Genomic DNA, 13,060 nt, shown 5'->3' with positions numbered 1-13,060 from the left:
CACAGAGTCAGCACTGCTTCCGGGCCGGACCGAGTGTTTCCGGTCCTTCCATGGGGGCGGGGAAGGGGCGGGCCCACTCAGTGAGGGGCGGTGCTCCCGGCGCTCGCTCACTAGGGTCTTTTCTACCCGCGTCCGCGGCGAATCTCGGCGACACCTCAGCATAAACTTTTCCCACGCGGCGGTTTGCGGTTGGGGGCTTTAAAACGCGGAATGTACACTCGAGGTTCGGACTCACGGTCCAGGAGGGATGGTTTGCTCCTCAGTATTTTTATTTTTTGCGTTATGTGTGCATCTCGTAGGATGTTGATTGGGGGAACTATTCGTGCGGAAGAGGCGAAAGCCCCTCCTGGCACCTAGATTTGTGCACCCGGCACTTCAGTTTGAAGCAGCCAGTGTTACTTATCACTTGGAACAACCCTTTCTCTTCCTCAATTTCTTTGTAAGTCTTCTTAAGTTTCCAAGCCGAATCGTGCGGAAGGCGCTTCTCTCACGTTCACCAGCTTCGAACAAGTTACTGCTGGTTCCGATTTACTACGGCCCGCTCCCCAATCTCCCACCTCCCGTATACCTACAGGAAGGACCTGACAGGATGTGGCGACCCCGAGAGAGGCGGGAAGGACTGGTGCCACCACTCTTCCCCTCGGGGCCAGCTAAGCTTCTTCTCACAGGTGATGGCCGCGATCCCATTCCTTTTCCCACAAGTTTGGTAACTGAGGGCGATCGTCCTGTCTGGGGGATTCAGAGGAACAGTGGAGCTGCTGGCCTTTCGGCCAGGGGACTAACTGGCTTCCCGTAGCCAGACGCGAGCCGCAAAGCAAGGTCTGCGGGGACCCAAATCCCTGACCCCGGCCTTTCCCTTCCTGTCGGGAGAAGGAGCGGGTAGAAGTCGGGGAACGTCTAGCTAGGTTGAATCAGCCCTGACGCGAGCGATTTTGCCCTCAGCCGAGGGGCCGCCGGGTGCAGGACGTGCCAAGACGCCCGGACGGGCTATGTGCGGGGCTGGCTGCAGACGCTCACAATGAGAGTTCGCGCCCTCGGGGCGGGAGCGGGAGCGTTGCCATGACAGCGGCCCGTGTGGCGCGCTCCCGGGCCCGTCACCCCCAGACGCGCGCGGCCTCCCCCCGCCCCGACCCCCCCGTCTCTGATCGCCCCCCCGTTCCCGGGCTGTGGGAAGGGGCTGGGCCAGCCGCCTGACGTCTGTGCGGGGTTCGGAAGATGGCTGCGGAGCCGAGCACAGGGCAGTGGCTGCGGCGGCGGCGGCGGCGGCGGGAGGGGAGCGCGGCGGGCCGGGGCTCCGCCTGGCGCGTGGGGCGCTGAGTTGAGAGGCGCGGAGGCGGCGAGGGCGCGCTGGGGACTTGAGGGTCGCTCGGCGCCGCCTCCCCGCCATCCGCCGCACCATGGGCAGCGTGGAGGACGCAGTCAAAGAGAGACTGCTGTGGAACGTGAAAAAGGAGGTAAAGTCGGGGCGAAGACCCCGGAGGAGCTCAAGCCCTGCTCGTGCGGCCCAAAGGGCGGATAGGTCCGCGCCCACCCCTGGGCGCCCGCGCTCGCTGACCGTGACCTAGGTCACGCGGGGGCGGGGTCCTGGACGGGCTGCGGCTCCCGCCCGGCTCCCGGCTTGGAGGGCAGGGCTCCTCGGCCCCAGGGGCTAGGCCGGCTCTCCGGGGCTTGTTTGCTCCGCGGCCCCGCAGCTCCCCGCCCTGTGACGGCAGCAGCTCTGGGAAACCGAGGTCGGGGGAGGGGTGGCGGCGATTTCTGGAGAACCCGAGCTGCCCTTTCATTGCCCGCACCACCTGGGAGGGGGCGGGGTCCCGCGCCGGCTTCCTGAGACGTTAAGCGGTGATTTGGGGGTCTTAGCTCCCCCTTTCCCGACACCCCCCCTCCAGCATCCCTCTGGGACTTGAGTCGTGGCTGCCAGAGGGTTCGCTGCATGTCTCGCTGCTTTTCCCTCCACGCCCACCTCCTACCCAAGGACCAGTGTTTTTTTTTGAGAATGGATTTTAAGACTCGAATGTTTTCCCTTTCTAAGGCAGGCACCCCACGTTAGAGAGAGTCCTTCCCTCTACTAACCCCATTTACCTTTTCACTGCCCAGAAGCTCATTTCAGTGTGTGTAAGGGGGGGTGAGAGGGGTGGGGGGGGCCTCCATGTGAATGACTCACCCGGGTATGAGAGCTGGAGAGCTCAAACCCGCAGAGTAGATTAGAATGAGTTAGGCCTCTGGAGCCTTGAGCTCCTTCCCCCACTTGCCTCTTTGGCCATCATCTACCAGATGTGTAAACTCCATGAGGGCAGGGCTGGCTGTCTGTTTTGTCCTCTATGCAGTATCTGGTGCCTGGCACATAGTGGGGACATAGAGACAGCTTGATAAATAGATATGCCGATCTTAGAGACTGCAAGGCATGGTGGGAAAGCATAAACTTTGGAATAGGCTAGACCTAGCTCTGTGTGACCTTGAGTAAGTTACTTAACCTCTCTGAGTTTCAATTTCTTCATCTCTAAAATAGGGATAATTTTATCTATTAAATAACTCAAAGTTTACTATATTTGTACCTTTACCCCTTCCTAGAGTTTCAGGAGTGGGGAAGGTGTGGGGGATTCTCACAAAGTCCTGGAAGTCTCCAGGTGGCTTTCCTGCATGAGCCATGGCCTGGCCCCTGGCCCCTAACATTTATTCCCTTCCCTCTCCTTGGCAAAGAAGTGATTGATACTGTCATGTCTCCAGCTGTGTGTGAAAAGCCCCATCATGCCTTTGTTGTGAAGTGGCTGAAGAAGGGTTTCTTAGGCCAAGGGTATATCGAATCAGCATTCAAGCTCCAACTCAGGGAAAGAGAAATCTCTATGCTTAGCCTCAGGAAGGAAGCAGTCTAGTGTCAGAGACTTATACAAATGGTATAAACAAGAGCTAAAAAGTGGTGTTCCTCGAGCAAGGATTGTTGGTGTGATCCGAATTTGGGGTTCATCAGGGATGACAGGAAAGATTTTTGAGGAGACAGTTATTTTTTCAGTCCCTAGAAGTCCTTTCTGTCTATAGTACTCCAAGAATGATTCCTAAACAAATATGAGAAGTGTTGAGAATTCGCCACAGCTATATATCTAGCCTGACAAAGGTTGACCTGCTCTGAACTTGGTGCATTTCCCTCTCCCCTTCAGCACTTAAAGGAATCTGATTTCCAGAGAAACATACCCTTTCCTCTCTTACATGTGGGGACAGTGGGGGTAATTAGAGGAAGGGCTGGCCTTTCACAAAGGACCTCTGGTATAATTTTAGGGGCATCTAAAGGTCCTCCTGAGTGAATAATCTGCTCCACCAGCCTGCCTCAGACCTTTGAGTTGTGACTTTGTACTCTGTTTAAAGTAAGCACGCCTTGGGAAGTAATCTAGAAAGCTTTTAACAGATTAGTGTGCATCAAACAATCTGAGCCCCTCTTATCCGCTAACCATGAGCAGTCTTTAGCAGGGAGGAGATTCCATATCCTTCCTTTCTCCCCACGCTTTAGAGACTCGACCACCTTCCAAACCAAACAGCCCGGGCGAAGGGGCCTTGGGAGCCAGGGCAGCATCAAGACACCGGATTCCTTGCCAGACGAATGGCAAAGACAAGCTCTGTCCAGAGCTTACTTTATCTGTCAGATTTCACACTGGGATTGCGGTAGTCCATCCCTGTAAACTCCAGTATTAATATCTGTCTCCTGGCATCTCTACTTCCGGTTCCCCCAGGACGTCAGAAGTGCTCAACTTAAGTGTTGGGAGCAACTAGACCTTCGGGTGGGCGTGTAAATTGGTACAACAGCTTGGAAGAGCAATTTGGCAGTATCTAGTAAAGTTGACTTTATGCCTACCCCATGACCCAACAATTGCTGGCCTAGAAATACAAATCCAAAGAAATGCATACATACCACCAAAAGACTTGTCCAGGATGTTCGTGGCAGCCTTGTTCGTAACAGCCCCAAACTGGGAACTTACCAAACGCCCATTCACTGTGGTGTGTTCACACACTGGAATACTCCATGGCAATGAGGATGAACAGTCTACAACTACACACAATAACATGACCAAATCTCACAAGCACACGGGAGCAAAAAGAACCAGTCACAAAACACTACACACTGTGTGCTTGCATTTATAAAAAGTACGAAATCTGGTGTTAGGAGTCAGGATCATAGATGCCCTTGAGGGGGCTGGTGGCTGGAAGGGAATGTAATGGGATAGGGAGAGATTTGGGGTGCTGGTCGTACTCTGTTTCTTGAGCTGGATGCTGGTTTCATGGGTGTGTTTAGTTTGTGAAACTCCATCAGGCTGTGTAATTATGATATATGCCTTTTTCTGTATGTTTACTATCTTTAATGAAAAAGCTTTTTTAAAAAGAGTGCTTGCTTAAAGGAAGGAAGATGTGACTGCCCACCTCACCTGGAAGCTTTTCCATCCAGGTAGCAACATCTGGGTTTTAGGACCTGGATAAAAAGAAACCTAGGCTTGTGAGCATCTGGAGAGTGTTGCTGAGGCCTGGACAGACCTAACCCCTAACCTCAGGGAAGGGGGAGAAAAGGAGGGGAAGGTTGTTTATCTACAGCCTGTACCGAGACAGTTTGTTCCTAAAGTACAGTGTGTATGCCCAGAAGCCCGTCTCCAGCTGAGTACAGATGTGCAAACAGCATCCTCTCCCTCGTCTCCCCGGCACCCATGTCTGCCTGAGCTGAAATGTCTGTACCAATCGATTGGTGATTTTATGGTATCTTTTCCTGGTTGCCTCTCCTAAAGGCTTGGCACACTCTATCCTGAAGATTAACTTTGCTTCCCTACCTCGCCTGTCTTTATCATTTATTCCACATGTGTCTGAACCCAGACCAGGAGGGCAGAGCCAAGCTGTTTACTTGCACAGAGGCCTTTAATTGGGGGGGAAAAAAAGTAAGGATGCTAATCATTTATCCACAGGTGAAGCAAATCATGGAGGAGGCTGTCACCAGGAAGTTTGTACATGAAGACAGCAGCCACATTATCGCTCTGTGTGGTGAGTGAGTGACTGGGGCATGGTGAAAGGTGGGACTGGGTTTAGAACTGAGAATACTGCCTTGGGCCCAGGGAAAAATGAGTCCTCAGGTTACTAGTCAGAATCAACTTGGGAATTTTTGCATTCTCCTTGGACTCCCTCTGGCCCTACGGAATCAGGATGTCCAGGGCCCAGAATCTGTATATTTTTAGTTCCCTAGGACAGTAATTCTCAAATTTTAACAGGCATCAGAATCACCTGTTAAAATAAAGATTCCTGGGCCCCAACCCTCGAGTTTTTTATTCTAATAAATGCAGAATCAGGCCTCAAAATTTGGATTTCTGACAAGTTCCCAGGTGATGCACACTTTGAGAAACACTACCCTAGGTAAATCGGTTGGGAAACCACTGCTCTGATTTATCTTTAGCTTTGCAGGTTTTGTGCCTTTAAAATGCTTTCTACACTACTACTACTTTCTTATTCATCACACCTGTTACTCTATTATCCCAGCTCACCAAGCACTTGAACAGGAGTGTAGGATAGGAGAAGTAGCCAAAGCCTTCCAGCCTCAGAAGGGAGAAAGTCCTTAATAAACCACCGCTTCCTTCTCAACATGAAGACTTTTGCCCTTGTGGGAGCAAGCCTGTCTCTGCACACAACAGAATTTTCTTAGGTTTCCAGGAATTTGACCTTCCTCTTCACTCCCTTTCTGAGGATTCAAGAGCTATCTGCCATCTCTATGTTGTTTTCCATGGTTTCTGAGCTTGGTGTTTGGGGTTGAAGAAGGGGAAGGTTGTACATTTCTGAGGAGAAGGACAGATAAGGGACGGGACACATTAGGATGGCAGTGTGGTAAGGTTGACAGCGCTGCTCTTTCTAGTAGTCCATCAGCAAATACTCACTGAGGGCCCACCATGTGCCTGATACCATTCTCAGCACAGGGACACGGCAGGGATATAGTGGTGACAAGATGGACAATCTCTGCCCCGGGGGCTTACACTCTTGGACAAAGCAGACATGAAACAATTATGTAAAAAAATACATAATGTAGTAACAGGTAGTGATAAGAGCTATGAAGAAAAATAAGGCAGCAAGATGGTGGAGGACAATCAGGGTAGAGGCAGCGGGTGACAGAGCCTGAGAGCCCTGCTTACTGTCATCTTGGACCAGTTTCTTAACTTCTGTCACCCCCCAGCTTGCTCCTCTGAAAACACGGAGATGAGTACATCCCAAAGAATTTTTGTGGGGCTTGAGATAATTCATGTGAATGTTTCTAGATCAGAAAATGCCTGTTTTTCCCTCTCCTTTAGATATTGAGGCTGAAGCTAGGTGGATTTTTGTTGTTGTTGTTTTGGATTTGAGTTCCCCCAGTTCTTTGAGATTATGTGGTGATTCCCAGGCTTACCAGGAGGAGTCAGACGACACCTTCACCATACCTTTTCTAGGGCAGAGCCTGTGCTGGGGGGATGGAGAGGTGGGCAGGGAGAGGATGCCAGTCTTATAAGCAACTTTGCGGAGTGTTAGAACTCTACTCCTTTCCACCAGTGCTGTGTTCCCCTGACTTCAGCCAGTGTCTGTCACTGTCACTCTGCTGATGGCCTAATTGTGCCTGGCTTGGTGCTAGGCTTCATTCAGAGTCACCCTGAAAATGGAGTAAAATAGTGCAAACCGCTTGTGCATAGGCGGGGCATGTGGGTGGCCATGGGGGAAGGAGGGAAAAGGGGCTGGGGGAAGAGAGGCAGGGAGAAAAGCTGCAGGTGACCCAGATTCAGGCCAGTGAGGGTGAGAAACAGCTGTCAGCTCTCCTCTGATCAATCCAGGAGCTCCCAGAAGGAGTGATCTTTCAGCCTTCAGCCAGTTTTAGTTGCTAAAACAGAACAAGGGCCCTCAAGTCTCCAGGGTTCTAAACTCAGCCCAGGAGCAAAAGGAGCTTTGTTTACTAGGGGGCTGTATCCTCTGTTTCTGGGGGTTCTCAGGAGATGCGTAGGTCCATGAGTGCGTAAATGTCTTCAGGGTCAGACAGGAAAGCCCACCAGGGAAACCAGCGGGAGACGAGGCAGTGGTGGGGACCAGGTGATCTGCAGTGCCTGCCCTGTCAGCAACTCAGGAATGCAGGGTCAGGCTTGCCGTGGCCTCTGTTTTATTTTGAGAAGCCAGAAGTCTGGAGTTTTATAGGAAATTTCCAGATTTTCAAATGCTGACAACTAATTCCCTTTAAAAAAAAAAACGTGTGGGCCAAACAAAGGGTATCTGGAAGCCATTGCCAGTCTGTCACCTGTGCCTGGGTTCCTGAAAAGCAGGATGGGTGGCCCATGGTATAAAGTTCACTCCAGCTGGGGCAGCTGAGACCTATGGAAAAAGAAATCCTTAGGCTTTGTGAAGGCAGTAAGCAGCGGTGTGGGAAATCTCAATTTGGCCTTAAAATAAGGTTGCTTTAAAGCAGTGGTTATCAACCTTTTTTTTCCTACTTCCAAGCCATTCACAGGCATTCCGCTGGAATCCTAATCAGGGGTTCTTGAGGGCCGGGTGGGAGGAAATAGTAGGTGTTGATCAAAAACACACCCCACCCCTGGCTTGAAGATTCTGACCTGCTGGTTTCCCTCACCACCTTGCAGAATGCTCAGAAATGCATTTTTAGCCTGAAGTAGATCTAGTCTTAAACCACGGCTTACTGTTGCCCCAGCCACATCCAGAATCCCTCTTTGTCCTGGAGGAAGTGGGTGTAGGGAGAATGTGCTGAGAGAAAGGGAACAGAGTCCAGGCTGTGGCGCTGGATTTACCCTGAGTGACCCCATTCCCAGGGCCTGGGGAATTGCCGGGGTCCCGGGTGCCTGGGCTCTGCCCTGGAAGCCCTGTCCTTGGCAGAGGAGGGCATGGCCTGGATGAGATGGGCTTCTCTGAGCTTCCTTAGAATACAGACAGTCATTTGAGCCTGAAACACAACCTTCCTGGAGAGCCTTAGAAATGGGACTCCTGCACAAACCAAGGGAAGTTGCTGGCAGACTCTGGTTCCTGTGACCCAGGGGGAGGAACAAGACACCCAGGACTGGGAGAAATGTGCATTAGCCATGTGTTTGCTCTAGTTGTTCCTAAACCTGTCTGTCCAGAAGCTGGTCACTCCTGCAGGCAGAAACTTTGTGAAGAAGGTTTGCTGGCAGGGAGGGACTTCTCCATGTGTGGTACCAGCCCCAAACCCCTAGAGCAGGGGATAGGGACCTGGGTGACTGCCCCCTTCCAGTGGTGGAGGGTGGGGCTTGGGGAATAGCCGCAAACCCACCAAGGCAGGAGAGGGTTCTTTGGTCAGTCTCCTTTTATCATAAAAAGTCATATAAAGTTTGCATTTTGCTCCATAATATGGTCTTTGAAATTGTTATTTTAATGTCAAAACTTACTGTTGAATCAAATTGACACCTCATTTTCGCTGTGGCCTCATGAACCCCCAGGTGTAGGCTGATAGCCCCTGTCCCCCTTCTCCTGGAGGGGAAGGTGCTTTTAACTCAAGGTCAGGGTGAAACAGTCAATTGTCCCAAGTTTCACCTTCGAACTCTGTATTCTATACATGCTTAAGGAGGGCACAGTTGCTCCCTTCCCATCAAAGGTTCGGAGGCTGCTTAGGCATCAACCTATGCGCCCTGGAGAAGCAATCTCCCTCCCTCCTTGGCTGACTCAGGGTCAGGGGATGTCTGCCTCCACATATGTCTATTTGTTCTATTCTGATTTGGCTCTGAGGTCAGATTTTAACATTGGGTGGGTAGAGTGGGTTTAGGAAACCCACAGAGAGGCTGCTCACATCAGAGAACAGGTTCTCAAACTCGAATGTCTCTTCTCCCCAGAGGCGTGGGGGGTGGGACCCACGCCAGACAAGGCAAGCCCCGCCCTCCCCTTCCACTGGTGGGTCCACCTGAGGATTGCTTCGGGCAAGCATTATGGGAGTCGTGGGTGGAGTCTGTGGAGCTGGGAGTAACATCAGGGCTTTGATAACCAGCTCCCTGTTGCTAAGCAGCTTTCATTAGCCAGGAAGATGGCCCTGCTAGGAGCTCCTTCTGGGAGTGACAAGGAGATGCTAATGAGCTCAGAGGGAAGCAGGTGCTATGGAAGGCTGGCATCCCACCTGGGATACTGCAGCCAGAGTTATTTCAGCACATTCTGAAATTCAGACTTCAGGCAGTTTTTAGCTGGTCTCTTTCAGTAAAAGGGATTCCTACTCTTCTTCCCACCCGCACCGAATGAACAGCTCATTCTCGAGATCTGTTGCCTTTTATCCGTAAATGATCAAGATGGAAGGAAGGGCCTCTGGGGGAGCTGGATGCCCTGGCCCTGCCTTGGGCATGGATGAGGGCATGTGGTTGTGGAGCCGGCCAGGCGTGGGTTCACATCTTGACCATGTTGTGGAGTGTGTGGCCATGGCCAGTACTTGGCCTCTCTGAGCTATCCCCAGAAGGTCAACGTGAGCATGATGCAGGCAGAGCACATAGCATGGAGCCTGGTATGCAGTAGGTGCTTAAAAAATTTGCTATGTTATCACCACCAATGACATCCTACTTTGTTTTTGAAAATGACTTTATGGACTTCCCCATAAAACCTCCTAGAATCTTCTCCAGAATCCCACCTGGGAATGCCTGTTTCTAGGAGTTGGAAGCATCTGGACAATTAGAGAAATTTGAACAGTGACTAAATATTTGATCATATTAAGGAACTGTTATTAATTTTGTACATGTAATTAAGGTACTTCATCATGTTTTTAAAGCAAATCCTTATTTTTTAGAGATACATGGAAAAATATTTATAAATAAAATGTATGTCGAAAATTTACTTCAGAATAGTACAGGAGTAAGGAAAAAGTGGTTGGCGGTAGTACAGATGAAACAAGATTGGTTGTGATTTGATAATTGTTTATAGTGAATGATAGGTACGTGGGAGTTCGTTATACTGTCTGCTTTACTTTTGTAGATGTTTGGAATTTTCTATAATGAAATGGTTAAAAATAAAGAGGGAGGAGGAGGAGATGGAGCAAGCCAGTATAGACAACTTTCTTGAGAAATTTTGCATAAAAGGGGGCAAATAAATGAGGCAATACCTGAATGGAGATGTAGGGCCAAGGAAGATGTTGTTTTAAGTTGGAGAAGTCACAGGACCTTTATTTACAAATGGGAAGTTTCTAATAGGGAAATGATTGAAGATATAGGAAAAGAGAAGGGACATTTGCTGGAGCGTTGTCCTTGAGAAGGTGAAGGGGGCTGGGATCCAGTGCAAGTGGGAAGGTGCATCCACAGGGACAGGAGGGAAGAAGGCAGGGGGTGAGCATGATGTGCAGGCCAGAAAGGGATTAGAGTTGGCTGATCTGCCTTCAGTGCACTGGGCAGTAGTCAAGGAGCCCTTGGCATACACCATCATGCAACAGCCATTGAGATGGGACCTGTTGTTTTCCCCAGTTGCACCTGAAGCTCAGAGAGGTTTAGTGGTTTACCCAAGGTCAGACAGCTAGTAAGGAGAGGTGCCAGGGTTTAAACCCACTTCTGTCTTTCTCTGAAGTCTGTGCTGCCTAAGGATAGGTCTATGGTGAGGGCTACTTGGGGTTGGAGACTGGAAGTGCTGGGGCACGGAGGAGGAGCTGGCCCTTGTGGAAATGCAGCTCCAGTCCCCGAACAGTGAGCTTGTGGTGTCCGGAGACACTCTGGGAGATGGTGGGTCCCTTGCCCAGCTGGGCGAGTGTGCTCACCTCTGTCCACTGCATGAGAAGCCAGCTCTGGCCTGCTCCCCTGGGAAGCCACCCAGGAGGCTGTGTGTGCTGACCCCACCCTGCATCCCCAGTGGGGCAAGGAAGATGGGTCTGTGTGGTAGGAATTGCATTTCTCTTGCCTGCTTGGTTCCAGAAAATCAGGGCAATCCTTTCTCCTCCCAAATTCTGGATAGGAGTGTTGCTTTTTTGTTGTAGAAATGCCCCCTAAAACCAAACCAAACAGCCAGCATCACCAGCGCACACCAAGAGAAAATGTACCCTAGTTGCCATAGAAATGCTCATTCTGAGGAGAGGCCTCCAGGGAAGTGGGGAGGAGACCGGATGATGGCTGCTTTGCCCCTCCCTCCGCATCTGGCTGCAGAGGAAGACTTACTTCCTCCTTTGGCAGTGGAGTAAACATACCTCTCCCTTGAGCTCTTGCTTCCGAAGAGGATGCCCCTCTCACCCATTCCTTGCACTCCTGGGAGCCTGCTCCTCTCCCAGCAGTCTCGGCTGCACTGTCCAGGGGCCTGCGCAGCCCTGAGCGGGGTTCCAGGAAGCTCCAGGCCCCAACCGGCTGCCTGTGGCTGGGCCTACCTTGTGCTGTCCTCACCGGGCTTGCTTCTCTATGGCAACTACGACTGAACTCCCCCATTGTGCGGATGGCAGCTGGTAGCAAAGGGGGAACCGAGCCCGAGGTGGGAGAGCAGGGGACCTGTGCCACACTTGCTCTTCTCCCATTCCCACCTTCTCCCGGCTGAGAGGGGCCCCAGCGGCCTGTTGGGCTGTGCTCCCACAGCTGCTGTGCCCTTGCTGTGCCTTTACCTCAACCACCCTGGAGTGGTTCTCTGACGGCTGTTCATCCAGGCTGGTGTAGGCACCTGTCTCTGAGCACAGCTTTAAACAGACATGCGCGTGAGAGCCAGGGTAAACACAGGGGGCCCTCCCAGACCCAGGCTTGTTTCTGAGGTCCCCCAGCAGAGTGAGGACCCCTTCCCAACCACTGCTGTGTGTCCCGGGAAGCCATAGCTTTAAGTCATCTCCTGAGACACCTAAGCTTGTCCCAGTCCACCGAGTCCTTTCTCTGCTTCCTGCCCAGCTCGGGCACTTGCTGCCACCTTAAGCAGAGCCCAGAAGCTCCCCTGGGGGACAGGGAAGAAGGTGAGGGGATCCAGACCATTCCGGGAGGCTGTTTGCTGAGGGTGCCTATGAAGGAGTGTGTGCCCACCACACAGACCCAGCCCTCCTGGGTTTGGTGAGTTTTGATTCACCCCCAGGTTGGAGAGAATTTCTGGTGTCATCTCATGATGGGAAACCCAGTGGAATCTGAGTTTGGTGGTCACTTATTCATTTTATTATTATTATTACTGTTATTTTGAATTGGTAATATATTTAATTTATCTGGATCAAAAACCAAAATTATATAAAAAGGTATGTAATGAAAAGTCCTTTCCCTATACCCATTCACCCACTTCCTCTCCATTTACAAATTCCCACACAGATTAGACACTTTTTTTTTCCCTTGTGTAACCTTCCAGTTTTTTATACTAGTTAAAAAATCATATTATTTATCCCTATCCCTTCTGGTAGTTAAAAGGTTGCATGCAGCCCTACTGTTTTGCACTTTGCTTTCGGAGATCTTTCCATTTCTAGTTCCTAGAGAGTAGCCTCCTTTTTCAGAGCTGTGAGATATTCTACTGTATGAATGTACCATATTTATCTAACCTGTCCCCTGTGCTTTCCAATCCTTTGCTGTTATAACTGAGTAATCTTGTGTGCAGTCAAAGCTGCAGGAGTCCCAGAAGAGGGGTTCCTGGGTCAGCAGTTATTTGCGATGTTGGTTGTGTCAGATCACCTCTGTCGGGGTGCACAGTCAGCCTCCCACCCGCAATGCCGGAGAGGAGTCCAGAACCTCCCAGGTGCCTCCCATCTCTATCTCACGATATCCCCTCCATTCTGGATTGGACCCTTTGGAATGGTTAAATCAGCGTGTGTATTTTGGGGGAAGGGGAGTCCCTGTAGCATTCCATTGGCACTCGTAATCTCCAGCCCCATTTGCATTTAAGCCCCACAATTTAATGGACTTTAGGGGCATGTCAGAAGCTGGCTCTGACCAGAGAGAGTCCCAGGGTTAGTTTGGGCCTGTGGTTCCCAGCCTTTCCCTGGGAAGAAGGTGACATCATCAGGCCTTTGTGGGAGGAGAGGGTTGTCCACAGCAAGGCGCCAGGCTGAAAATAAGTTATGCTCTTGCCCACTCCAAGTTGCAATTCCTGAGATTTGCTGTCAGTGGGATGGGACAGGATGACAGGGAGGGTACCCCTGGGTTCCTCTGGCCACCATAACTCCAAAGGC

General features: G+C 51.1%; 1 protein-coding gene across 13 annotated transcripts in view; it reads left to right on the top strand.

Annotated features, from left to right (window-relative positions):
* Nucleotides 1-132: 132 nt before the first annotated feature.
* SGSM2 (small G protein signaling modulator 2) overlaps nt 133-13,060 on the top strand; it is a 43,594-nt gene continuing 30,666 nt past the window's right edge. For 5 of the 13 annotated variants that reach the window (XR_005212562.1, XR_005212561.1, XR_005212563.1 and 2 more), the window contains exons 1-2: nt 1,256-1,454; nt 4,935-5,010. Coding sequence is in view for 9 of the 13 variants with exons in the window: in XM_037808106.1 (XP_037664034.1) it covers nt 1,398-1,454; nt 4,935-5,010 (133 nt within the window). In the remaining 4 variants the exon portion in view is untranslated. Of the gene's footprint in view, nt 669-704; nt 820-1,255; nt 1,455-4,934; nt 5,011-13,060 lie in introns of those variants that run through there. The other 8 variants (XM_037808113.1, XM_037808112.1, XM_037808105.1 and 5 more) reach the window with 5 other exon arrangements.

Source organism: Choloepus didactylus, chromosome 18 (assembly GCF_015220235.1).
Source record: "Choloepus didactylus isolate mChoDid1 chromosome 18, mChoDid1.pri, whole genome shotgun sequence".
NCBI lineage: Eukaryota > Metazoa > Chordata > Mammalia > Pilosa > Megalonychidae > Choloepus > Choloepus didactylus.
This window is presented reverse-complemented; position numbering and strand designations above follow the sequence as displayed.